Here is a 27772-nt window from a genome sequence, read left to right as displayed (position 1 = left end):
GATTATAATTTGATATGATTTTCTTGGCTCAAATGCATTTTTAAAACGTTTTCACGCCTACATGTTTCACTTTTATGGTCTGATTGGATATTTCGTAAGTCACGTATTATATTATCGCGTTAATATTACTCAAATGACGGAACTAGCGATTGTATAAGCCAGGGAGTAAGATTGGTTTTGGCACCCTATAAAAAGGGAGAGTAAAGCCCGTTACGGTTACCCCCCCGCCCAAATAAATCGCCCATTTCCCCTTTTCCTCCCCCTCCTCCCCTAGCCCGCCTGCCCCACCCCTCCCTTAATCTTGTTAGCGAGGACCCTGTCTCATCAATACCTCTTCCATCCATTTCGATCCCCCGTCCAAACGGGAAGACCGACTGACCAAACCAGGAGAGCGAAACCAGCCGGCCATCACTCGGGCCCGCAAACTCGGTATTTATTATCCCGAACAAATGGGGCAAAGCCGAGTCTCGAAACTTTAGCGACACACTGGAAAGTGATTTTTTTCGCAGGGACCACTCCCACCAACGGCCCACCGTCCTGGATGTCTCTTCTCGGAGGGCGCGAGGAGCGAGTCAACCATACATCCCGGGGAGTACTCTTCCGTATATTTTACGAGCGCATTTCTTTCGAATTCAAAGTGGCGGTGTACCATTAACCTTAAAGGAAGGGTAAAGTGTGTACCGCGTTAGTAGGTCCGTGGTTATCCGGTGAGTGGAGGGCGGTCAGTGGCTCGAAGCTGTCGTCCGGCGTAAGCCCGATCATTTTGGACCCCCAAGATTTGACCAGACCGCGTGTGTTTCCTTCGCGGCCTCGCAGAATGTGACGCTTCGATTACTGGCCGCATTTTCAAAGCGAGATTTTCTCCGCTTCCTCGCCTTCTCGGAAGAACTGGTCACTCTCCATTTCTCCCTCTGCCGCTAGTATTTATGGTTCACTTACTCTCGGGCCTGAGTCCCCTTTACCTTAACGAGGGCTGCCTCTGGGTTGGCGTACGGAACGATTTCCCGCGCGATATTAGACCCTTAATGATTGGCCGCCAATGATACGTGAAAGGGGTATCGCGCGGATAATAGGATAATAGGTTGCCCGTTTCCCCGCTAGGCGTCGTTACAGGCCCGACAACGTTAACTAGAAATGATGGTGGCGGCGCGGCGAATTAGCGCGATATTGACCGTTAGTGCTCATCCTTCAACGCTGTTAGTTCGTAAATGTTTATTATCTTCATTATATCATCAGTGTTTCATCACGGAAAGGACCCGATCAACTTGGGATTTTAATCTGCGATAAACTCCGATTTCAATTTAGTGGAACGCCACGTAATAATGTAATAATAATAATAATTATTATTATTATAAACATATTTGTGATACAAAACGATATCGGTTAAAGGCCGACTACAAAAATATTCGGTTTACTCTGTCTTTCACTGGAACTAGGCTGACTGCATGGCACATGTGTATTGCAGTCAGCCGACTTCCAGTGAAAGACAGAGTAAACCGAAGATTTATGTAGTCGGCCTTTAATGAGAGTCTTTTGTTAGAATTAATGTTGTGTTAATTTGATAGAGTGGGAAGGGATTTTTTAATTATAATAAATTTTATAGTGTTGTTAATTTTCCGGAATTTTTTTTTCCTCAAATCGGAAAAATAAAAAAATTAAACATAAATTACTTTTTAAGGGTTTTTCATGTTTTTAACTTTTTATCGATATAAAATGTCTAATATCAGTAAACATACTACAAAACATTAATAGTGTTACATTGTTAATCCGCTTAATCTAGTCTAGAGGTTTAGTTTTACCTTTAGATTCGAAAAATAAATGAAAATGCCGCTTTTTTTAAATTTGCAAACAATATATTAGACTAATCATGAAATGAAAACTTTTTTTTTTCGGAAAAATACGGTAAATTTTATTAATTTATTAACAAATTTATCATCATAATTTCGCCAAAGCAAAAGTTATTTTTGATTTTCATTCATCAAGAACTCTCGGGGATTCGCCATTTAAGGATTTGGATGGTCATTGGCGAAACAGATAATTAAAAAAAAAGCTTTAGGAGAATAAGAACTGTCTTACTTAATAATATTTTGATACTTATAATGCCTCGTACCTTGGATATTACTATTATGGCTATTTCAAATATCATTAATAATTATGATAAATTGAGAATACAAAATTCTTACTTTTAATTATTGCTTTTACAGTGGTCGTATTTAATTTATTAAACATGTTAATTTATCTTTAGAACATTATCCAAAGTTACAAAGGATAAATTATTTCGCCTATAATAAGCAACGCAGCTGACAGCTACTACTTTCTTCACGTAGAAAAGCGTAACGTCCGATTTACACCCTTTCATGTACCAATAAACAGTGGCAACGATGCCAGCAAAAGTGACACGAAAATGTTTTCTACTCGAGTGGCTCGTAGGTTCGTCAGTTCCGGATGGCGATATGGGGTTGGTAACTTTCACCATGGCTGACTTTTGTGTACGGTTCTTGTCCGATCATCCCTTTTTCCCTGTCAAATTTCTTCCGTTTCGTCGCGTCTTCCGCTCGCCTTTTCGACGTTTGATCGCTCGCGTATAAGCCGCAGCCTTCCTCTCGCATTTCGGAGTCGCTGCCGCAAATTTAATAGCGCCCAAATCGAATCATTTTGCTTTGATAGCGAATACCAAAGCTCCGTAGTCCCCGCGTACGTCTCCTCTTCAGCTTTCCAACGGAAACTTTTCCCGCCTGTCATTGGCATTAGTTTCACGCTATTTGGACCGTGTAAAAAGTAGACGCGACGAACACTTTTTTATATATTTATTTCGAGAATTTGGAACTTCTTACGCGATTCGAGTATTGGTCTGTCCGATCTCTTATACTGTGTTGTTTGTGTTCGGGAGGGGGGGGGGGTTGCCAAATATTTCGTTACAATGAATAATTCAATCGAATACCTTATCTAATATATATTAAATCGAATACCTTATCGAATATTAAATCGAATACCTTATCGAATATTAAATCGAATACCTTATTGAATATTAAATCGAATACCTTATCAAATATTAAATCGAATACCTTATCGAATATTAAGTCGAATACCTTATCGAATATTAAATGGAACACCCTATCGAATATTAAATGGAACACCTTACCAAATATTATATCTAATACCTTATCGAATATTACATCTAATACTTTATCGAATATTCGATCAATCACCTTATCGAAAATTAAATGGAACACCCTATCGAATATTAAATGGAACACCTTACCAAATATTATATCTAATACCTTATCGAATACTACATCTAATACTTTATCGAATATTCGATCAATCACCTTATCGAAAATTAAATCTAATACCTTATCGAATACTTGATCGAATACTAGATCGAATACCTTACCATATCGAAAAATCGACCTTGAAAATGCTTTCGAATATTCGTTTTTCGGATCAAATAGTCGAATATTCTAATAAGGTGGGAAATATTTGGTATTTCAAATAGTTTGCAAAACTGGTGGAATAACTGCGGGGTGTTTCTTGATTGTGCCATGGAATTACCAAAATGTTTCTTTGTGTGACAGTGCAATCGACAAAATAGGGAATCAGTAATAAGCTATTAGGTTTCTTATTGACTAGGTTATTGAGCCTTTGGCTTGTAAAGTAAAATTAAAACTGTAAGAACAAATACGTGATATTATTTGGTATTTGATAAGTTAAGTGACCCAGTTTTTGGATTGAAAAATATTCGACTAATCTATTTGACTTTCTGATTTCTGAAATAACTTTGAGATTCAAAATCCCGCACCCTAAATATGGGAATGGTTGGTTTGGATGGCGGATCACTGTTGGGAATAGTGGTACGTCGGGACTCATTGTTGTCGGGTTCGCGCGGGTGGAAACCCCGGGAAGACACATTTCGAAAGCTGTCGCCCTCTTTTCATCACTGTTCGCGGGGGTCGGAATCGATTGGGCTATTGCCATCACGTTTGGTCCAGATGCAATCAACGGATTCTTCGTTTTGCGGCCGTTTCGGCCGTAACGAGCGCTTTTGACGTTTTTCTTTCGTTATTAATGGGACGCGGGCCAATTTTTCATTTGACCCCGGCTTCGACGGAGCCCGGACTGATATTGGTCCTTGTTTATACCCTTCGAAATTCGCGACATCTTGCCCCGGTAAATGGTAATCACCGTTCCCTGATTTATGCCCTTCGATGGCCCTTCGCCATTCTCTCTATACATCTTCCCAGATTTCTATATTTTGACAAATATCAGCCTGTTACGGTCAAATATGCCATCTCATCATTCTGTGAAGCGACGACTTGTTTTAAAGGCGTGAATGACGCTAAACCGGTACTTACGAAAAGCGTGATTTTTTATCGGATGTTTTATTTCACACTTTAAAACTATTATTCCAATCACTTTTCCATACACTATGCCAGAAGTTTGTAATTATTACTAGTTATTTTTTATGTGGTCTTTGCCTGATCATCATAGTAAAAGCGTAAGAGCTGCTTTTAAAGTTGCGTATTTTTCTCGCTAGAGGCGCTTATCATTTTGGGGAATGACGTCAGGTCTGTGTCACTCCTAAAAGTTATCAGTCAATATTTTGAGTATAATTATATTATTTTTCTTTACGCTCGTTGAAACGTTTGTACTTCACAAAGTTGAGTGACCCGCCGTTACGAGCGCTAGTGGAAACAAAGGCTTATTTGTAATAGAATCCTTTCTTTCTTGTCTCAAAGATTTAATTAAGTTCAATGATAAGTACTTAAATTAATTATTCTGTAATAATTCTTTTGGGTTTGAATGTTTCTTTAACCAAATGTTTCTTTCAGAAATTTGGAATGAAAGGTGGGTTGGCGTGCGGAATTCTGTTTAATGACGAATCGTAGTTTTCCTCCATTTTCTCTCGGCGAATATTTGGATCATTTCTAACGCGATATCTACAACACGAGCTACCAAACTGGACGTTAACGTTAATTCCCTTCTTACGTGATGCAAAAGCAAATCCATCTTCTCCCCGGTAAGACGCGCGACTGCCGAGTGCAATCAATGGCACCAGTAACTACACGTTTCCCGTTAACTCTAGATAGCAACTACGGGGACGGAAGCGGAGATAAAGAGTAAATAGACGAATTCCGTGACCGAGAGAAACTGGGCCAAAAGGTTCGGACGCGGCTTAGCTAGATTAAAGGACAGGGAGCAGTACGGAGTAAGCTCCGATATGAGCGCCCAAAAAGGGGACCTCCATCTTTTTCCGAAATCTTTCCGAGAGAAAAAGGTACTCTGGTGCTGTGGAGTTTTCTCCCTATTCGTATGGAATTATTTATATTTTCCTACTTTTTATTCCGCGTATAGACTTTTTGGAATAGAGATATTTCGGGTTACGGCGTAGTTTCTTTCGGCCGAGTTCGAAGGGAAAAACACGCAGCCCCTTTTTCTTTGTTTACAGAAGAGATGAAATTTTCTTCTTCCAGGAAAAGTTGTTTTAAGTTTACCCACGCGCCATATGGTTTTGTCTTTATTTTTTCCCCTCACTATACCCGGAAAGATGGTCTTAATAATGCGGAACGAAAACTTCGCTTATATATATACTAAAAGTGAATTTATATTCTGGAAGAAACTTTAGAAATACGCGTGAGCTGTTTATCGTTGAGAAACTGGTTGTATCCTTACAGTGAAGTTTTCGCCCACGCGACATTTTTTTCCGTGTGAAAGACACTTTCCTGTGAAGGAATTTGTTATTCGCTTTTGGTTATAAATCTTGATATTAGTGTATCGTTATTATAACACTTTCCATAAATTTGTTCACTTTGTACTGAAAGAGGTAGAAATAGGAAAAGTCTTGGTTTTTACAACTCTAAAGCCTAGTTCCCACTTAGCGAAAAAAAATATTTTCGCGCTGAAAATTGACGCTCGCGAATAAAATTTGCGATTTTTTCAAATTCGCCGCTAAAGTCGCGTCTCCGCGGTATCTAGCGAATGTTCTATTTTTTGACGCCCACACCTTGGCGATAAAAAGCTTCAGCCAATCAGAAAACGCGTTCCCTCGATCTATTCCGCTCCCGTCCGTCACTTATTAAGCCTAGGTCTTTAAAAAAGCAGCGCAGCCAACTTGACCAAGATACTGAAGTAAAGGTAATTATCTCACGAATAGAATCGTTTATTTATTGAAATTATCAACAGGAACATCCATTTGGTTCATTTTGAACTGATGTTTTATGTTAGGCCTAAAACATTACTAAAAACCGCACGAGTTGTTTTCAGCGTTTTTAAATTTTCGCGCTAAAGAGAGAACCGCTTCCCCAGCGACCGAAAAAACGCGTTATTTTTCATTGCTCGAAAATTTTATTCGTCTCGAAAATTCGCCAAGTGGGAACTAGCCTTAAACTAATTGTTCTGAGTCACCTGGCGAAATATTTCTTAAAATTTTTGATCGTCAAGAAGTTACATTTGTCAACTGATCCAAATTATTTAGTTAGTGTAGGGAGCTGTTGGCTCGCGTGGCATGAAGGGCTGGCCTGCACCCTCCTACGCATTGTAACCCGGCCACCCGAATTAAAGGCTTTAAAAGTCGCTTGATGACTTAGGCCTAAGGTGGTGCCTTGGGTATTAGCCTAGCTGTTTATTATTAATTTATTTATTATTTATTAAACGGAAACTCCCCGTCACCACCAATGAACATCCCTGGTTACAAACTAATCTTTTGTACCACAATTAAAAGGATTTGTTCCTTTACTGATGGATATAGTCAAGGTGCTTTCATTTCATTAACTCACGATTTAGAATTCAAATATTTTGTTAGCTTCTGTACGGTTGTGAAATCCGCGATTGCACGGTTTTCAATTAGCGGGGCTAATTTCCAATCAAGTGGCGATAGTGAAGAGGAAAAGATGGAGAGAGAGAGAGCAACTTTCGGTTGCTAAGCGACCTGTGGAAGGATGTTGAGAGGAAAAGGGGGGAAAGAGTTGATTAATCGACGTATAATAGGGGGATAAGGATGGTGCCGAATAGGCTGCGAAGGAGAGAGAGAGAATTCTGGACCCTAGTTTCACCCCGCTCGTGCGGGGGGGGGGGTTGCAGGAAACCCGGTGGACCCGTGTGGAGGAGTAAAGGGAATTCGATAATTGTAGCTTTTATAAACTTCACTTCTTTCTACCCCGGGGGAAGAATCCATATCTGTATTTTTAATTCATCCACTGAGCTTATACGTCCCGTTGGATTGATTTTAACTTCCCCCACTGAAGGCCTCATCCCCAATTCCTAGAAGTAATAGCAGATCCATCTTCCGGACAGAAAACGAATTAAGGGTTTGTCGCTTCGGCGTTTCCACTTTCGAAAAAAACGACTCGACCCGATCTATTCTGACGGGAAAAAAGAAATGTGCCTCTTCGGAATATTATTGATTTTCAAATCTGGCCCGAGAGAGATTTTTTATTTCTTAAAGGCAATCACGATTTGAAGAAATTAGCATTTTCGAAAATTGGAATTCTTCCCATACCAATTTCCATCTCTCTCTCTCCGATGCATTTATCTCAGATACATCTGCTTGTGCCTTGATGGTTGAATTTGTAGTTGGCGGGATAATGTGATAATATTATTTTTTTGAATAACACGCGATAGTAAAATCTCTATTTAATTTATAATCCATAATTATGAAATTTAAAATTAAAAGTATAAATATTTAATATGGTAAAACTAACCATATGCACCTGATGCTACCGAACGGCAGCGAAACTAGTCGTGTCTTTTAATAAAACATTTTTAAATCTTACTATGCAAGAGTGGTCGTTTTCTTAATCTTTCTATAAGTATAAACATTTAGTTATCGGTTCCATTGTATTTCTAATACAATAATTTATTATCCCATAATCTTAGGTACTTGAATACATTATGCTTTTTTAAGGATGTTATTATATATTTTTGTAACATAATAGGATATGTGAAAAGGTTAAACTTCCAGAAGGGGCTCCATTAAGTTGAACCTTCCATTCTGAAATTATAAAACATTATCGAGTACACGATGTGACAAAATTAAAAAGCGAAAAACAGATGCGAAATAGTTAAAACAAAAGGGAAGTAAATTAACGACTATTTCCACCAAATTCAATTATCCACAAGGAAAAACTAGTAATAACACTTTAGTTAAGGAATAATCCAAAGAGTGTTACAATATAACAAGTTTTTAAACTCAGGTAAAGAGTGATTATGTAAAACAAAACCAGCAAAATTTTAAAAAAATAAGTTTTATGCTAGGGTCTAGCCACATCCTAAAAGAACTGTTCAATGATTACCACTGACTATAATAATAATCACCTAGGCTAAATCTGTAATCAGTTACGTAATAATTTAAATATTGTAAAAAAATTTACAGCCATTACTGTGAGTGACATACACTTCCAAGCAAAGACAGGGGCGTACCGAAGAGAGTACGTTTGGGGGGGAGGTAAGTGAAATTTGCCAAGTAAAAACCAAAGTTTGTCAAGTCGTCTAAGTTTAGAATGTTACGGTAGATTTCAATTTAAATGTTTCATTAAAATTATAATCGGTGGCGCCATCCGCTGTTAGCGGCGGGAACTATATACTATTCAATTGAATTAATGATACTAATGTACTTTGGAAGTTATAGATGGCGCCACCCGTATAATGATAGAGTTGATGGCTGAGTGCGCCGACTGGAAATTTCAGAATTTGTTTCGCGAAACCACGACTACCGAACGCGCCTATGTCATTCTAGCGGTACTATTCCCAATTCAATGGCAAAAACGGTTCGGCGTCTAGTTATATTGAGTGAAGCATTTGCGTACTCTCTTTATATATAAAGTGAGATACACGAAGAAGAAAACAGAGGTTGAACGATGTTACAGCAATTTAAAAATCCCATCAAACCCGCTTATTATTTTCTCGTCGTGTATCCCGCTGTAGTAAAAAATAGATACATTTCATCCTGACGAATACTAGTTGTTGTTTAACTGAACTGCTTTGAATAACTGTAATTATTCATACCCAAATATAACATAAACAATACAAACACTTATTACTGAAATATTAACGTAAGAATAACCGACACTGTATCACACCATATGATCACACGTTATCTTTACCCAACGCAACTTTAGGAATATTGGCTTGTGAAATTTTCACTTTCCTAAAGAATATCACTATAATATTCACGACTTACCTAATTTACCCTAAGTAAAAAAACTGTAACATCTCCTATAGAAATTAAAACTATTTTTATAAATTTTATACAGATTGCCAAATTTAACGTAGAAAATGAACACTGAAATAATAACGAACAACCGATATTCTCTATCACGCGTCTATCTGCCTTTCAATTTTATAAGGTGCTGTAGGAAAAATGACTATTTAAAAAGCTTTTACCACAAGGCTGAACTAAAGTTCCGACACACTAGCTGCCTAGCGTAGAAATCAAGTCTTGTAAGTTATACATAAGGAGAAGCAACTACATAGAAATCTCAAACATAATTAATGACTTTAGGGAAGTAAATTGCTGGGAAATTCTAAATGATTTGTTTACTATCGATTTAGGAGTTTTTTTTAATTAACTAACACGTTTCATAATTTTCATTTTGCCAAGTCCACCTCGGTTTGCCAACTCTACAAAACTTTGGGGGTTGGAACCTCCCCCCTGCCCCCCCCCCCCCAAAGGTACGTCCCTGAGCAAAGAACTCACTCTGTTTTACTGAGTATCAGTGCAAATCTCTGGCAACTGTAACCTCGACCAGTGCGGATAAAATTGTAAGCTAGCGGATACAATTTTCCAATGAATAATAAAATGTTTAAAATAGTAGTTCTCCCTTCCATTTTATTGCTTTATTCTAATTTTGGAGTGTTTTTTCCCCGTTGATTATTTTAAAGGGGTTTCGGATCCACCCATTGTTATATTGGTATATTTTTCTGGATAAAGAGAATCTACCCACCTTCGGAATATTCGTTGGTCGAGGAATTTGCATAAGAATCTGATGAGAAAACGGAGCCCCCGCGTGAAGGAAAAAATCCGATTCGGAAGATGATGCGTTGCTGGAGAAGGAGGAAAAAAAGACGGGAGCACCCTAATAGAAAACCGTGCTCTCGTGGGGGAGGGGTGACGACCATTAGCTATTGTCACGCACGCGCTACCCTCTGCCGCTGGCGTTTCTCTTAATGAACCGCTTTTGTTTCTCCAGTGGTAACAACCCATGCAGGGCCTCTCTTATAAGATATACAGGGTGGTAACCAAAAACCATACAGGGCCAATAACTCAAAATTTGTTTTAGCTAGGAATTTGAAATTTTCAGGACATATAGAACGGGCAGGGGGCACTTGACAACGGAAATTTCCATGACTTTGAACCATGTCTTCAAGGTTATTTAAAATTTATCTCAAGAACTATTAGAAATAAAAAGTTGGTTTAAATTATGAAAGTACTGTTCTCAATCACATTTCAGGCCTAAATAGCTTTGATGCCACCTAATTTGACCAATAACCAGTCTAGGGAGTTCAAACAAAAACATGAAGGTCGTGTTGAAAATAATGTACCAGAGATCAGGTTGAAGGGCTATTAACCCGAAGTATTCATGCTAGAGTATCAAAATTTGCTAGACATATTCATCTAATAGGAAGTCTTTAGAATTTCCTAACTAGGATGGCATTCATCTCATGGTTCAAGTTCATTCAAAGTTTATCTCGAGAACCAATGGATTTAGAGAAATGGTTCCAATTTAAAAAGTGTGTAAATTGAAATATTTAGTCTAAAGGTCTTTTACCCGATGCAAAACACCATGATGAAAACCTTTCAGATTGGTACCATTTCTCTAAATCAATTGGCTCTCGAGATCAACTTTGAATGACCTTGAACCATGTGTTAAAGGTCATCCGAGTTTACAAATTCTTAAGACGTCATACCAATTGAGAATGTCTAGCAAATTTTGATACTCTAGCATTATTATTGTTAGAGTTATTAGCCCTTCAACCTGGTCTCTAGTACATTATTTTCATCATGACCTTCATGTTTTTGTCTAAATTCTTTCGACTTTTTGTTGGTCAAATAAGGAAGGATGAAAATTATTTACACCTAAAATGGGAAGGGGAAGGTTTTTCTCATTGAAACCAACTTTGTATCTCTTAAGCAGCGTTCAACGTTAGCATCGGTCGCGTCGTTTCGGTTATGTTGGTCGCGTCGGTTCGTTCATTTCACTGTTCAGAAAGGAACCAACCTTGCACGGAGATTAACATAAAAGGTGATTGTTCATCCAATCAGAGTTCAGTAATAACGGCGGAAAAATTGAAATAATTTTTTATCCACCCTTGATTGTTTATAGTATTTCGATGGTTCTAAAGGTCGCCACTACCTAGAGTCAGCGCTGATGAGGCATAAGGCTAATTGTCTGCTATGAACTTTTTGAGCTTTAAACCGAGATGCCATCTAGGCAGTCCGCAAAGAAATGAAAAAATGTAAACGACACGCGCGAAAATTTAATATCTCTGTTGAGAAGTCTGAACGGTGTAACAAATCGAAAGAACCGACACGATCGACGCAAACGTAATATTTTCACATAGTCTGAACGCTGCTTAATGGTTCTGGAGATAAATTTTTAATGACCTTGAAGACAGGGTTCAAGGTCATGAAAATTTCCGTTGTCAAGTGACCGCCTGCACGTTCTATGTGTCCCGAAAGTTTGATTTCCTAGTTATTGGCCTTGTATCGTTTTTTAGTTAACACCCTGTTTACATCCCGGAGTTCGCTGAATAGCGAAAGTGGAGGGTTATTTTTGGGTTAAGTCCCGCCTTTGATGTAGCTTCCCTATTATGTTCGCCAAGCTAAGCGGAGAAGACGCTATTACGGGGGGGTTGGACCCCTCTTCTTTCCCTCCTCCCGGTGTTGAGGACCCATGAGAGCCTTCAGGTGAACGAGGGAACGTGTTCCAACATAATTTTTTTGACCACTGTCTTCGTTCATCGCTTTTTTTTGCGTCTTTTCATGCGTCACGCGATATTCCAAGTTTTTTTTTTTGCTTAGGCCTAGGCAACGAAAATATATGATCTAGGAAAAAAGATGCAAAATTACTAATACTTATTTAAGTGGTTTTTTTAATATCCATCTTTCAAATCCGATAATGTGTTTCAATGAAGTATGTATGTAAATTTAAAAAAATGTTTCCAATTCAAAGCAAACCAAAATTTTACCAGAATTGAGTATTAATAAATTAGATGAAAAGAAGATAATATACCTATGTAAATTTAAATTCAAATTCAAATTCAAAGCAAACCACACGTTGCTGTTTTTTCTGTTATAAACGGCAAGCGCTAGTATATAAAACAACTAATTATTATTTAGTTGTCAAACCATTTTTTAAAATCACACAAGTTTTATTTAGTTTTAAATATAATAATATCCGATAAAAATATTTTTATATACTCTTTTGTATAAGTAGCATTCCAGTAAATTTAGCAGGAAGCATGACAATAAAAAAAAACAGTCAGAGTTGGTTATGAAATTAACAGCATTCTGCTGGCATCCATGCTGACCGCAGCTTACTGTAAAATTTACAATAATATTTTTCTGTGTGAAAGAAGATAATATTTATATTGTTTTCCTACAAAATATGTCCGCTAGTACCATATTTAGGTGTTTATTTTAATTATGGCCCTAAATTTAATGTTCTAGAAGATCACGAATACAAAATGCGTCGAGGATCGTTTAAATTTTGATAATAATAAAATTTTTGAAGTCCACGGTAATATCTAATCTACATCTTACCGTATTCGTTCATCCCGCGAATATATTTGAAAAGGCCAAATGGAAGGGTGGCTATAAATGGGTGAAAATCCTCTAAGAGTATTAACTTTTACGCGTTTTCATCTAAGCCTTAGCCAAAATGGTAAAAGTGTCATCGTAATACGTCCCCCGTCTTGGACCTACCATAACACCGGGAAAGAGTGGTCGGATGAAGTAGGGTTCTACGGGAAGCTCTAAAGACGGAGAGAGACTTCCCCCTTTTCACTCTTAGTTTATACATTATCTCGTCTCCATCTAATGAAAACAAACTGCCTCTTTCGACGAAAACCCTTAAAGCCCCTGGCCTAAAGTACGCTCTCTGTAATCTGGATTTTAAAAGACTCTAGCCTCCCCAAATTTACGACACGCCGCTCTACGGTTTAGCATTTTGCGCACTCTCCAACGACGTACCGTATACTTTTTATTATCAAGCTGTGTTTTTAAGAGTATATGGTAAACATGGCCCTAAAATCGATAACAGCTAGGCATGTTTCTGTTATAATGCAACGCGTTTAAGAGCTGGGTCTATTTCGTATCACGTCCTACGGTAGGCTAACGTTAAACGTTGCTGGTACGTTGCTAGGGCATATTTTATTATGAGCGATGCTCTCTTCTCACGATAGGATACTTTGCGTAACTTATACTCCACTCACGTATAAATATTATTAAAGATATTGTCCTCCCGCCGGGGCCTATAGTTAAACGGTTCTTGGGTTCAAGGCCCCTGACCAAAGAAACGCAAATTGACATCGAGTCTACGGAATAGGCGGGTCCAAATTGAGGTGAAAAATAAATACAATAGTACGAATGACATTCGTGTTTATTTTGCTGCTGTACAAACATATTCGAAGCGCTTAAAAAACCCTCGGAATAATACGATCCCGAAAATGGATTTCCAAAACGGAAAGCTTGTTTTCACTAAAGGAAAATCGCCGCGACGCAAAAAATCTCTGTTAGGCCTAGTACAAAATTTTCGCTTCGGTTTTATCCCGGTGGAAACCAGCCTTCACTTCGGCCAAACCCATCGTCGTTGGAAACAACAAGTTTTCCGTTGGATGGTTGCGAAAACAACACCATGGAAGGCGACAAGACCAATAAAGGGGGCTGCCAGAACACGAAATTGAGTTAGAGGACAGGCTTTTATAAATAGAGTGCGGGCGATAACTGGTCTTTCCGGGCTCTCGACTCTCAAGGCGGTAAGGGTGGCGCCATCTTCCGCGGAAAGAGAGAAAAGAGGCAATTTAAGGGTCTTGTATTTTCTTTCCATATTTCGGCGACCCTAACTCTAACAGCTGTTGTTTGGTTTCGCCCAGTTACCACGCGCACCCCCACTTTCCCAATCCCCCGTTTTTCATCAAGAAAATATTATTTTCCAGCCCTTATTTCCATGTATAACCTGGCGTTAAGAGCCGTGGGGTTTCGGGGTAGATACCCCTCTCCTTTAGAGCCCTGTTGAGTTTTTAATTCCCCCGCGGGTGCCACAGATATTGCGTACGCTTGGAGGAATTTTTACTTTTTATATAATTGAATCATACGCGCCAGATGCTGTTTTTTCTTTCACCGTTTCCACTGCACTTTAAATGAAAAGAGAGGAAAAATAAGCCTTGATCCGAAGGATGTTAATACGTTATCCATTAGATCCCGCATTTTTTCTCCTTTCCTTAAGCCTCGGTATTGACTAGCGGGATAGTTTTTTATGTTTTGGCCTTTTTATGTACGCTTATTTCCCTTACCAACTTCATTTCCAGAAAAATATTTGTTTTGTTGTATAGTAGCGTTGATGTATTGCGTTTGGAACACTTTTACAGGCGTTACGTAGAAAATGCATTAGAAAGCAAACCCCTGGTAATCGACCTCTCCCTGAACATCCGTGTGCTGCGTTTCTAACACATCTACAGGCGTTTGTAGATCAATAATAGACCAATTGTTTTAATATCGTTATTTGTTTATGAATTAATAACTGTTACATTTGGAGGTACAGTTCTAAGTTTGCCCTTTCATTTTGGGAAAACGTGTTTTATCTTTGTAGATGTACGCTTCGAAGTCTACAGGTAGTACGAGTTCCTTTATCCATCTTTGCTCGTACGCGCTTGATATCTCTAATAAAGTCGGTAGACGGAACCGTTCAGATCCATTTCGATGAGTGGATTTGAAGAAATTTTACGAACGATAAAGAGATAGAGATGAGCCGAGGCAGCAGTGATAAGAAACACAAGACAGGAAGAAGAAGAAAAAGGAGTGAAAAATAAATGAGAAAACTAGGAGGACCAGAAATAGAAAAACCGTGTAACGTTGAGGCGTGCGAGATACACTCCCGACGAGTTATCTTCTTAGCTCGCTTTCTAAGTGTCTCTCATCTCTGTCGGGAGATGGCGCTACGGTCTGGAAGTTGAAAGTTCCGTTAAGAAAAGAGTTTTAAATTGGATTCTACAAATCCCACCGCGATTGGGGAGGTTACTCCTTTGGGAATTAGGGTGGAGGGGCAGACGCCCCACCTTCTCGGAGGCGCGCTGTTTGCTTCCGCGGATACGGGGAAGAACGGTAACTACGAGAAGATAGTTTTTTTAGTTCTTTCCGCTTGAACTTCTGGTGTAAGTTGACGGCGGTTAGCCATGGCGGCAGACACGTACCGAGAAAATAGGAAATTGGCAGAGTTAACGGGCCCACCTTCCTCGGGGAAGCACGTCTCCTAGTGATGGTCCCCGTAATGTCCTCCTAACCTACCCTTATTCTTTCGTTATCTTACATTTTTGGGTCCGGTGGAATAACTTTAGCCCGGACCTTTGCTTTTTTGTCGAGCTTCGCCCTGGGGTAATCATTTTAAAAAACCTTTTTTTGCAAAACAATATTAAGTGCAATTATTTAATTTTGCTTTAGTTGGTTTTTTATATTATATTATTTTAAATTTAATATACATTTTTCTAATTTCTATACATCATATTCGTATAAAGAAAACTTGTTTGTGGTGTTTTTCAAATTTGGGTTAGTACAAGTTAATTAATTTTATTAACCCGACCAAGAATGTATTTATTTATTCTCGGGGAGAATGAATATGTTGAGATTATTTTGAGCGTTTCTCTAATTCCACCCGTTGTGCCCCCCGGTATGCTCCTCCGCTTTAATAAAATCAAATAATACTGCAATCTCATTGGTTCTTAAAAATTACGTTTTCCGACGCGATTAACGCTGCTGCGAGGACGCAAAAAATAAGACTGCCTCCTTTTTCTCCCCCCCCCCCCTTAGCGTGAGGGGGTTAGGGCCTCAACGTGTCCGTCGATCGTCTCGACATATTCATTCTCCCTGAGAATAAATAAATACATTCTTGACCCGACCATCTGAATTAATCATTGAGTTGGGAATATTAATCTAGACATCCAATCAAATCTGCTCCACGCGAAACAAGTTTTTGAAAATTACGGATGTGCCGACTCCTCTAAAATGACGAGAAAACGTTATCATATGACCTTTGGCGCCATCCATTATTTTTGAAAAAAAAATATTTTTGCCGGAAAACGCGTCTTTTTTTTTTCAAAAATAAGAAAGACTTTATTGGTGTATATGGCAGCGGAGGCCTTCACACCATGTGCATCATACAGAATTCGACTACAAATTTAAAGTATATACAAACAGCGATAAGAAGATAAATACACAAACCAAAAACAAAACTATTGTACCCGGCAAAGTTAACGAATGCCAACGGCGCGGAGCAGATTACACACGTCCGAAATAATCGGTAGTACACCTCGAGAAAAGGCCATACGGAGACCCGATACAGAGTGGAGAAAGTCAACTGCCAAAAACGAATGGCGGGGACCGCTAGCCGCCCGACATTCAAAAAGAATGTGGTGAAGCGTCTCTATCGCCGCGCACTGACCGGAGCGACACACCGAAGACGTTCTTAAGCGAAAACGGAAAAGCACCGCGGCAGTTGGAAGCCGGTCACAGTAAACACGTGCTACTAACGAGTCTTGCCAACGTGGCAACCGAAGACCCGCAATACAGTCCCGTGACGGATCAGTCTTGTACCACCCGACGCCCCGAGCCGAAACAAAGTGGTTCCGTGAAACCTGCCAAGAGTCCGTAACCAGAACCGAAACCCGTGTTTTAAGGTAGCTTTTGGTGCGAGGCAAAAAAACCATCGGCCGCGCAGGATGGTCGATAGCCGCTACTGTGGCACATTCGTCCGCCATCTCGTTCCCTGGGATACCGGAATGAGACGGACACCACAATAGTTTAACACGCCCGGGGTAACCGTGACAGAGGCTCCGGAAACGTAGCACTTGAGGGTCAGGGCCGTCCCCCAAAATCATAGCCAAGGCCGATTGTGAGTCGGAGCATACGACAATGTTCCCGAGACCTTCACTGCGAGCGAAAGCCACCGCTTGATTAATGGCAAAGAGCTCCACCGTGTTAATCGGGTGGCCCGGATCCACAACGAACGGACGAGCGACATCGCGATCAGGAATGCAGAAGCTGGCGCTGGCACAGCTGGATACGTCCTGGAGGGAGCCGTCGGTATATATGACCACGGAATCGCCGGCCATGGCATGGAGTTCGTAAAAGAAGAGCTGGCGCAACTCGACATCCGAGAACTCTGACTTTGAGGAGCGCAGCCAGCGACAGTTGACGTCCGCCTAGACAGGGGTCCAAGAAGGAAGGGAAATAAGGCTGGGAGAAGGAACCAAATCATGAAGCTAGTCAAGATTAAGAGTGACAAGTTGACGCCAGTATTTGAGGATCGTTGGAGTATTATGTATCGTCCAGAAGTGTTCAAAGTGACTGAGAGTGGCCACCGAGCCAGTTATGTAGCGCCTGTAGTAGACGGGAGCATCGGCGGCTGCGGCCAGGTTGACAAACTGCATACCCAGCAGATCTCTACGGTCTTATTTGAACTTATCATTGAGACATAGACGGCGCCACGGGTAGAATGATAAAGTTTTCTCGTCATTTGGGAGCAGACGGCAGTATTCTTATTTTTAAAAAACTTGTTTCGCGAAATACTGAAATCCGACGTTTTCATTGGACCTCTAGATTAATATTCCCAACTCAATGGAATTAATGGCTTTAAAAGTCGCTTGATGACTTAGGCCTAAGGTGGTGCTGATTATTATTATTATTATACCATAAGTAATGTGTTTTACTTGTTAACTTTTTTTGACACTCTCGATCAGCTCAGACATGTATTTGCAACCAAACTGAGAAGTATATTATTGAAATATTCTTCAGTTACTTATGATAATATAGAAGATGGAATTACTATCACATTTTTTATCAATTAGAAAGTTTTTGACCAATATATTATTTAATCATTATAATCAGCTAGGCTATTACCATAACTTTAGGCCAAGTCAACTGTCAATGCCTTTAATTCAGATGGCCGGGTGATGGCCAACCCTTCATACCACGCCAGCAAGCTTACTATTAACAAGTTTTAATGGAAAGAGGAAACCGAAGAACTCGAGGGAAATCACCTTCAACGCGTGCGGAGATAAATTTCAATAATGCAATATATTTATATAATGTGAAAAGCTATCTCAAAGCTGGCGCACTTTGAAGGACATGCAGGGGCGGATCTAGGCCTGGTCTTTGTGGGCTGCAGCCCGGGGCCCCGTTCAATCAAAGGGCCCCTTTGCGGCCAAAAAAATTGCAACTATTTAAAGTTAAGAAACATGAAATTTTTCATTTACCCTGCAAAATGCATCTGATACCCCCAAACTTGAGTTCATTGGTATAGACATAATTGTATAATATTGTTACATCAGTGTGACACTTCCTATTCTTCACATTAAAAAACTTTACTGAGAGCTACTCACAAGACAGACTGCGTTACGGGCTTCGTCGAGGTTTTGCGTCCGCTTGCTAACGCGTCACACGTAGCCTTTGACAGCGCCTCGCTAGGGGGGATTTTCTTCTTGTGATGATGACGTCACTTCGTTATTAGCTCTCAATAAAATATTCCCAAAAGAGACAAACTTATGGAATAATATTATAGACTTATGGTATAGAGTATGATATTTTAAACCACAAAATTTACCCAATTTTAATTCGCATGGTCCAATTAGTCTTAAAAACTCAAGTAATTGGACAAGGTGAAGGGTAACGAAGAATACAATTCCTAAAATAATAATAATAATAATCAGCTAGGGTAATAGCCAAGACACGACTTTAGGCCCAAGTGATCTCGCGAATTTTAATTCCTTTAATTTAGGTAGCCGGGTTACAATGCGTAGGACGGTGGTGGCAAGCCCTTCATTACCATACACGAGCAGATTTTAGGATTTTCAGAGTGATTTCAAGATTTCAAAAATTTTATATCTATCTTCTATCTATTATTCGATCTTATTTTAAAAACAATTTTGAACCCCATAGAAAACTTGAAATATTGATTTTCACGGTACCTTCACTGGCATTGTGAGTTTTGCTATTTTAACAAATATAAATTACTAACATCAGAAGTTCTGATAAATTAACTGACAAAATTTCGATTAATTGTAAATATTTTGGTTAACTGTTTATTTGTGGATATTATCCATGGATAAACAACGATTTAACATGCAAAAAATAATTTATATTTTCGGATAATTGTAGGTTATGGATAAAAATAAAATAAGTAGTTAATTTTTATCCAAACGCCGAACTCTAGAAGTTCATAATAAACCCCGTTTGGGAAAAGAATTCCATTTCTCATGGAACCCATGTTATTTTGATGACACATCATTCTGCGACCGTTCAAAAACCGCGGGCGCTTTGCATTCTCTCTTTCTGTTATGACGTTTTATTAATCAAAAATTAGTTAATGTATGGTAATATTTAAGGTAAAAATTCAGTTAAATAATTAATATGAAACTATGGCCGAGAAGAAACTTGATTCTACAGTCTGGAGGGTAAAGTACGTAGTTTTTTAGCTTTGGCTTTCTAAAAGGCAGCCGGCATGTATTATATTATTAATTTTAACTGGCTTTCATTAAAGAATGTAATAAATTTATTGTCTAGGAAATAAATGTTATCTTCAAGGAAATTGCCAAAAAGTAATATTTCAGAGAGCCAGGACCTGCAAGTTACTTTTTATACAAGCAATGTTAAGTTAAAAGGAACCACATATCGACTTATTCGCTAATTATATAATCCTTTACAATGCAGTCTATAGGTGGTTCCTTTTAACTTAACATTGCGTATACTAATCTCCACCACTCTCCCCCTATTCGGCTTTCCGTTGCTACGCAACTCGTTTTGAAATTTTTAATATTTAGGCTTAGTTTCTCTATTCGGTGCTATAGTCGCGAGCCAGATTTCCCGCACGGTACTGACGAGTCTCAAATAGGACGAAACCGGTCTACCGTTGGAATTTATGGCTATTTAATTTAATTTAATTTAATTTTTCGCTCGAAGATCTATTTGGTCCGAGTTTCGCGTCTTTTTGTTCGCTCGAAGACCTATCGGTACGAGGTATTAGTAAGTTTTTAAATTTCTTCTAATTTGTTTAGGGTTTAGCTTTTTTATCCCTTTTCTTAATGGACTAATCTACTTTTTCGCTAATTATATAATACTTTTTATATCATGCTTGTTAAAATAATAGAAATATTTCACCTGTACGGTATGCAACAAGTGTTTCCTTTTAACCAGGTAGCTTTTTTGACATATTAAGGCTTAGCAACAACATGACGTTCTGTTTACAAGTGAAAAGTTTCCATCATTTCAACAAGTACTATATAAACAGTAATTTGCAGGTCCTGGCTTTGGTAAATATTACTTCTTGGCGATTTCCATGAAGATGTTTTATTTAAGCGACTATATTCACCTCATAATTAAAATAATCTTCTCGGCTGTGTTTTAAATCCTTAATTATTTACCTTATCTATTTTTTCATTTTCTTTTATTCTTTGTAGAATGCTTATAAATTTATTTCGATGATCAGGTGAAGTTTTTAGAAATTTTTAATATCAAATTTAGCAGTGGTTATAAAACAACGCGATTAATTTCCCGTCATATTTCGAAATACATTTTCCATTCTCACTCTTTCCTATTTTAAAAAATATTAAATGGATTTAGTTTACCAAATTTTTTTTAACCTAGTAAAAAGTGTACCTTTTATAATTTTATCGGCAATGTTAAACGTCATCACAGCCAAAACGCGTTATTTAAAAGTTCTTTTAAATTACGTATGCCGACAGCAGACGACGGGCGGTGAATGCGGGTTTGGTGTAGGATTATCAACACCCGTGAGTAGGACGAGTTTGTATTCCGCCGCGCTTAAGTAGAGCCCTTGATGTGCCGCGGAATGATATATACTTTGATAAACCGAATGAATGAATGAATATTTATTTACTCTTTGTTAAAGAACAAATCCCTTTTATAACAGGGAGGAAACCATAAATATGGATTCACGAGTTACACTTTAAATTATAGTTGCCATCTAGAGCAACAAACACAAGGAGAACGCAGCTAGACTTTAAACACGCTATCGAAGGGTTGTGTACGAATTTCATTGGATGAGCGTCACGAGACTTTACGTTGAACGTTTTACGGGCGGGGGGGGGAGACAATTTCCGAATTTTCCCCTTACGACGGCAGCAGGAGCTAAAGCGTCTAGCCAATGAAAAACGTACACATGAAAATCCACGACTTTTGACGGGTTGCGTTCTCCTTGTGTGGGGTGTTGTGTTTGTTGCTCCTAGTTGCCATCGTCAAAAACATATTATATACAATAATTTCGTGTAACAAAAAACTATAGAATTTGGAAAAATAACACCAAAAGATGGATATGACAAATAATAAAGCTTTTTACAATATGTACAGCTCATACATGAATGAATAGCTCAAAGGGTGAGACCACTCCCTTAATTATTAAATTACGATTAAATTATGATTAAATCTGTAGCTTTAACTGTATAAAGATTAAACAATTTTAGTAATAATGATTGTTGTTATTCGGTTATAGTTGAATTTTATCGTAAGCGGTGTTATATGAATTTCTATATTCACTTCTGATAACACTCTTAAAAGTCATCAAGCCGTAAGTTTCGCATATATTAAGAAACCCGGCTATTGACCTTGGTTGTGAAACGCATTATTGATTATTTTTCTCACTCCACATTATTTTCGTCTCGCAGAAAGCGGCTCTACCGCGAAATCTAGCGGCAATTTTTAGAACTAGTAAATCCAGACTAGACATAGACGAGTCCGCGGTTGAGCGTCAGGCTGGTTCGTGATTATGCGATCGGCTATTATCAAGAGATTTCTTGGGCAAGGTCAAGATCTGCTCGCGTCTGTCGGTGCCAAACCCATCTTTCGACATTCCTACCAGCAGCTGCAACCCAACAGAAACCTCAAAATGGTACGAAAATCATATACTCCTAGTCTAACCGTATTTCAAACTTTTGGTGTAATTAACGTGTACTGTAGTTGTACGTTTGTATGTCAATATTAAAGCAACAAGTTGAGGGAATGTATTTGTAGAAATTTCCTTGAAACTTGCAGGCTTCCAAACGCTCCAAATTAAGCGATGACGAACGAGGCACCAAACTTGAGCCTTTGCTATCGGCTGGCTGGAAAATTGTCGATGGACGCGACGCGATTCACAAGGAATTCTTGTTTAAAAATTTCAACGAGGTTTTTATAAATTTATATATCAATTCATTAAATTAAAATTATTTAATTTGTAAAGAGTTGGAAAATCGAAAGCTATTTTATATAAAACATAGATGGCGGTGTATAACGTTTAATAACCACCTTTTTCCTCCCACAGGCGTTCGGATTCATGAGCCGAGTCGCGCTTTTGGCCGAGAAAATGGACCATCATCCGGAATGGTTTAACGTTTACAATAAAGTACAAGTCACGCTAAGCTCTCATGACGTCAATGGCTTATCCGAAAGGGATATTAAAATGGCCACTTTTATGGAAACCGCCGCTTCCAAAATCGTGACTTAAATGGAAATGGCTCTTTTTGCAATATCGAAAAAATAATAGGTGAAACTCTCAAACACATTATGTTAAATCTCCGTAATATTTGTCCTAAGAATTGGAACCGTGGTTCGCTTGCATCGGTGTGAAACTAAAATGTACTTTCTTAAGTTTGAATGTTATCGCGGCTCAATATTAAAAGGTAAAATATACGAAAAAAATATACACGTTGTTTTTGTACTCATCATTCCTTTTATTATTGTTTTTTTATTTGAAAAACAATTTTTTGTAAATTTATCAAAATATTAATACGTTTCAATAAAAATCTCAAGTGAGGTTCGAGGACCTCTTTTACCATGTGCCAAACATTTGAATTTAAATATATATTTTTTTTAAATATAATACACCGCAAATATAACTGCAAAATATCTACAACGGCTGATCTAACTCACTTGTATTTAATTCAAACCTGGAAATCAATCGGGGGGAAAATGCGATACGAAGCGCTAAAAATTGTTTTTGGGAAATCGTTGAATTCAATTGACTTCGACTTCTCCGGGAAGCTGCTTGGTTTAGGAAGACGTTTTAGACTAGGATAAATTTGCGATAGGCATTTAGGCAATAGGTTAAGGGTTAGGGATATACCGGCATGTAAAGGGAGTTTTCTAGCTTCATCCTGAGGTTCGAGTCTCGTGGTGCTCCGCCTCCTGGACGACCCCACATGTCACTGTACGCCTCGAAGTGCTGGCAACGACACGCGCATAATCAGACCTCCGCTAATTAATTATCTATGAGGTGGATACCTTTCGCTTGTTCTGGGATTTCGGAGTAGGGTAAGAAGAGTAACCCTATGACGTCCTTTTACTCCGAGTTAACGATTTTATCAGTTTACTCTCCTTATTCCTGCTTTTTAGGATTTTGAAGTACGTAGCCCAAACACTCAGACCTTGACAAATAGTTCACGGTGTAGAACGAACGGATAGTTTAAATTAACCCTTGTTCCAGAACCAGCAAAATGTATCCACCTATTTGATACCACGAGTAGACCCACCCTCTGATTCTCCAATTCCTCCTGTTTCTTCCGTTCTTCTATTCTGCGTCGTCTTTCTTCCGCTTGTTGAACTAACGAGTTCATGTACTCTAGACTTTCATGAGATTTGGCTCGTCGGATGTCCATCCTCTAATGTTTTAACAATTACGTCATAAGTGATAATGTTTTAAGAGCAAGTTAACGAATTATGAAGTATGACCATTTAGGCTATATAAATTAAACAGGTTCACGGCTATTTTCCCGCCAAATGTGTACCCTCCCCACCCCCTCCAAAGGGTGATTGGGAGTTGGGATATTTATATAAAAAGTATTTCAGCCCACACCATTTTTCTTCCGAATTGTCTTTTGTTCTTTCGCGGGAGCCGACGAAATTACATGCAGATGGCAACTGTCGGTTCTATCATTGCCATCTGCATTATGAAAAGGGCCCTGTTATATGATATGGCCATGATTCGATCCGATTCCTCGAAAAAAAGCGACTTTAGTGGAGAACGTTGTGCCATCTATTAATGACAATCGAAGATAAAATTCAAAATAGCCAAACAATAACGTTGCCAGAGTAGAATATTATATAAACCTATACTCCATTTAGTTTAAAATTATTCAATCAACGCTTAACTACATATATTCTTTTGATGTCGACGATAGCGACATCTGTTAAAAAAATAGTTACTTGACGTCGAGCCGACAATTGCTTTAAAATATATGTCAGGGGCGTAGGAGCGTTATAGAAGTTGGAGGGGGCAAAGAGAAACCAAAAGGGGTCTGGAGAATGGTTTTGAATTTTTAATGGAGTGTAGCTTCTCCGAATGCACGTGTACATTTTGCTACCATGTAAATTGGCGGGAAAAGACTGAAATTAAAACACAGTTGAGGTTCTACAAACTTTATATGCTTTTAAAATGAGAATTTGAGCCTTTTGAAGATTTCAACTGACCAAAAAGTTGGAGGGGGCAATAACATTATTTGCCCCTCCCAGCAAAATTCTAGGGAGGGGTATTGCCCCCCCCCCCTTGCCCCCCCCCCTGGTTCCTACGCCCCTGATATATGTTATATACTTCTGACATTATTTATTCACGACAAGTGATATACCTGAGCTGTGACGTCAGAAGTGGATCGTAACTGAGGCAGAAGATCACCGGTGTTGGGATCTCGACGTGGACGACCAACTTCCTTTTGTTTCATGATGCTGACGATGCTGCCACCCTATCCAATCGAAGTCGTAAGTACTTTTTAATTCTTGCTATATTTTTCGAGCTTACCATGCCAGGATCCAATTCCTCACGCTCGGTCTGGTTACCTGCGAAATAATGGAATTGAAGTTTCAACTATCTGTTGAAGAAAGCAATATAGATAGATAAGAAACCATACTTAATCCGTTCAGACTGGCAAAGCGATTTCGTCTGTTGGGCAAACCAGACGTAGACCAGCCCTGGAAAGTAATTGTAGTCATTTAATGAGTGTGGGGAGATAACCAGTCAAATTACCACGACCCTGACAGATATGCTAATAGGTCCATTTACTTAGGGCCGCGTTATTTAAGGGTATATAACCTGCAAAGCAATCTTTTTGGAAGACTCCTTCAATTTATCAAATTTCCCTATACCTAGGGCACCGAAAATTGCTAACGCGACACTGCACTTCCTTACCATTTTCTCTAGAAACCCTGGTCCTTTGAGGCCGTTTTGCATCGGAGCTCCTCCACCTGGCTTACCCCAAGGGTCGTAGACATCATTGGGATCGACTAGAAGTATTAAATAAATCAGTTTTATTAAGAATTTATTTACTTATACTTTGGGATAATGAGTATATTAAGAATTCGATCATAGTCTTAGAATGGTCTTTATCCTTAAGTATAATTTGGTGTTATATATGATGTTAATATACAGATTGTTTCAAAAGGTTATGCAAAATCTTTAAGGAGTTGTAGGGGGTGAGTTGAGAAGCATGCCTGTTTTTCCCCCATTTTCCTACGATGAGTTAAAAGAGCGCCAGAGAGCTTCCAAGTGTGGCCTACTAGCTCCTGTCAGTATTCTGCAACAAGCACAAAACCAAGCAGCAGGGAAACGCGAACATTAAGGTTTGGGTTCTTGTGATAGGTAAAAAAAGGACTTTGTAAACAAATCGAGGTAACCAGCGTAAAAAAGTGAACTTAAACCGTATTTAAAGTCCCTACTACTTGGTTTTGCGCTTGTTACAGCCTATTTCCAGAGGCTAGTAGGCCACACTTTGAAGCTCTCTGGCGCTCTTTTAACTCATCGTAGGAAAATGGGGAAAAACTGGCATACTTCTCAACTCCTTCAAATGTTTGCATCACCTTTTGAAACACCCTGTATTATGACATAGGTTTTATACCTGCTGGTACTTGATGGTAGCCCAATTTATGTGGAAGTCTGGTCATAAGCGAGCCCGATTCGGACCTTTTCGGTGCTCCACCACCCCCGTTTCGCATACGCCACAATGGAATGGTACTACCCTGAAGTTCCAAATTGCGCAATTATTTGTAATGGCGTTCATTTATTTCCGTTATTAATTGGGATGACTTACCTCTTCCTGGAGGGGAGACGAAATTTCGGGAAGAGCTAAGCGGGAATTTCGGGGGAAGACTTTTCCAAAATCGTCCCTGTACGGATTTCCGAATCCCTTTCCCCACGGATCATACGACTCCTGATTGCCATTTCACTCAAATTTCATTTATTTTATAAAATATACGTAGAAAATAATACCGAACTTACGATTTTATTCAGAGATGCTGAATCTGAAAATTAATTAACAGTTATAGATAATAGATATTATCGTCAGTAATGTAATATTAATAAGTGTGACACTTAATACTATTAGTTTATTTTTTTAATAGTAGTTTGTTTCAGCAAAACCTATATAAATCATTACTTAGCTAAAGACCGAGAACTTTCGGTGAGTTGTTACTAGTCTTTGAAAGTATCGGCTAATGTTTCCCGAGAAATTGCCGATACAGTCTAATTGAAGGACCCGCCAAGGCTTATTGAAAATATAAACGCTTTCACCAGACAAATTAAAGAATACTTTAGCAAAAATTAATATAAATTATTTAATCTGAGCATTAAATTAACTATTGTTAAGATTCTCATCATTCTGAAGGTTGTTATTTTAAAATTTAAGACCTAAACGCGGCTTCGCTCGTATTTTTTCGCTTTCAAACTAAAATCTCAATTACGCAATCACTCCGCGACAAACCATCATTATCTAAAATCGTTCTTATGCTAATTATGTTACTTATGATATTACTAATCAACTTTAATCGTATGTTAAGCGAAAATTCTCGAAACTTACTTAACTTAGGCATCGAAGAAGTCCTTCTAGGTTTCCGTCCGAAAAACGACAAAGAATTCTTAAAATTGCGTAAAACATTCTAATTATTAAAAACTAAATTTGGTGATACGCCAGTATTAAAAGAGAAACTGACCGTTTGCGGATCCATATTCCGTTCCTTCTCTTCTTGTTCCCTTTTCTCTTTGACTAATTTATCTGCGAGAAGGCAAAAATATCGACTTTTTAACTTTTACATTCGGGATCCATTAGAATCGGCGAATTTGCATATGAGTGAAAATGGGATCGAACCGAGCTCCTCTTTGTACGCATTCTTGTTGGCGTTCTTGTAGCGAATGCCGTTCTCGATGGCGCGTCGCACGACGTTGTTGTCCTGGAAGCGTATTTCCGGATCGCCCGAAATTTGGGTCAACAAACGTCCAGACTCGCTTCTAATGGGGGCACCCGCCCCCGGACGCCCGAACCCGGACAGGGTGGAGCCCAACTGCCACCGAGATAAAAATTTATACGTTTTTCACTTCGAAGCTCGCGGCTTTGCTTTTATACCTCTTCGTCCATCTGCACCTCGCCTTCCGAAGTTTGGATGTTGTTGGAAGAACTAAATTTAAAGCGATTCTCTCCATTCTGTAATTATAAGCCGACGTTTGTCGCGATTCCTGAACGCGGATGGTCGTGTTGATTGTACCAGAAGTATATAATTGTTATCTTAGTGAGAAGTATTTTGGTAATTCGATTC

The 27772-nt window shown here is 38.8% G+C and overlaps 2 protein-coding genes across 2 annotated transcripts; one reads left to right on the top strand and one right to left on the bottom strand.

Moving 5' to 3' along the window:
- The first annotated feature begins 21911 nt into the window (after nt 1–21911).
- Pcd (pterin-4a-carbinolamine dehydratase) lies at nt 21912–23042 on the top strand. Its single transcript, XM_090162770.1, has 3 exons — nt 21912–22109; nt 22253–22384; nt 22521–23042. The coding sequence occupies exons 1-3, from the start codon at nt 21987–21989 to the stop codon at nt 22701–22703; spliced, it is 438 nt and encodes a 145-aa protein (XP_090018896.1). The 5' UTR covers nt 21912–21986; the 3' UTR covers nt 22704–23042.
- LOC149922362 (uncharacterized) lies at nt 22929–27706 on the bottom strand. Its single transcript, XM_090162769.1, has 14 exons — nt 27583–27706; nt 27328–27520; nt 27173–27234; nt 27040–27097; nt 26463–26485; nt 26275–26394; nt 26083–26203; nt 25377–25471; nt 25099–25159; nt 24990–25027; nt 24820–24933; nt 23728–23856; nt 23322–23420; nt 22929–23239 (listed from the first exon to the last, which is right to left on the bottom strand). Exons 1-14 carry the CDS (start codon nt 27592–27594, stop codon nt 23213–23215), a joined length of 1152 nt encoding a protein of 383 aa, XP_090018895.1. The 5' UTR covers nt 27595–27706; the 3' UTR covers nt 22929–23212.
- Between the last annotated feature and the right edge of the window lie 66 nt (nt 27707–27772).

Source organism: Leiobunum rupestre, chromosome 11, assembly GCF_980474605.1.
Source record: "Leiobunum rupestre chromosome 11, qqLeiRupe1.1.hap1, whole genome shotgun sequence".
In the NCBI taxonomy this organism is placed as follows: Eukaryota; Metazoa; Arthropoda; class Arachnida; order Opiliones; family Sclerosomatidae; genus Leiobunum; species Leiobunum rupestre.
This window is presented reverse-complemented; position numbering and strand designations above follow the sequence as displayed.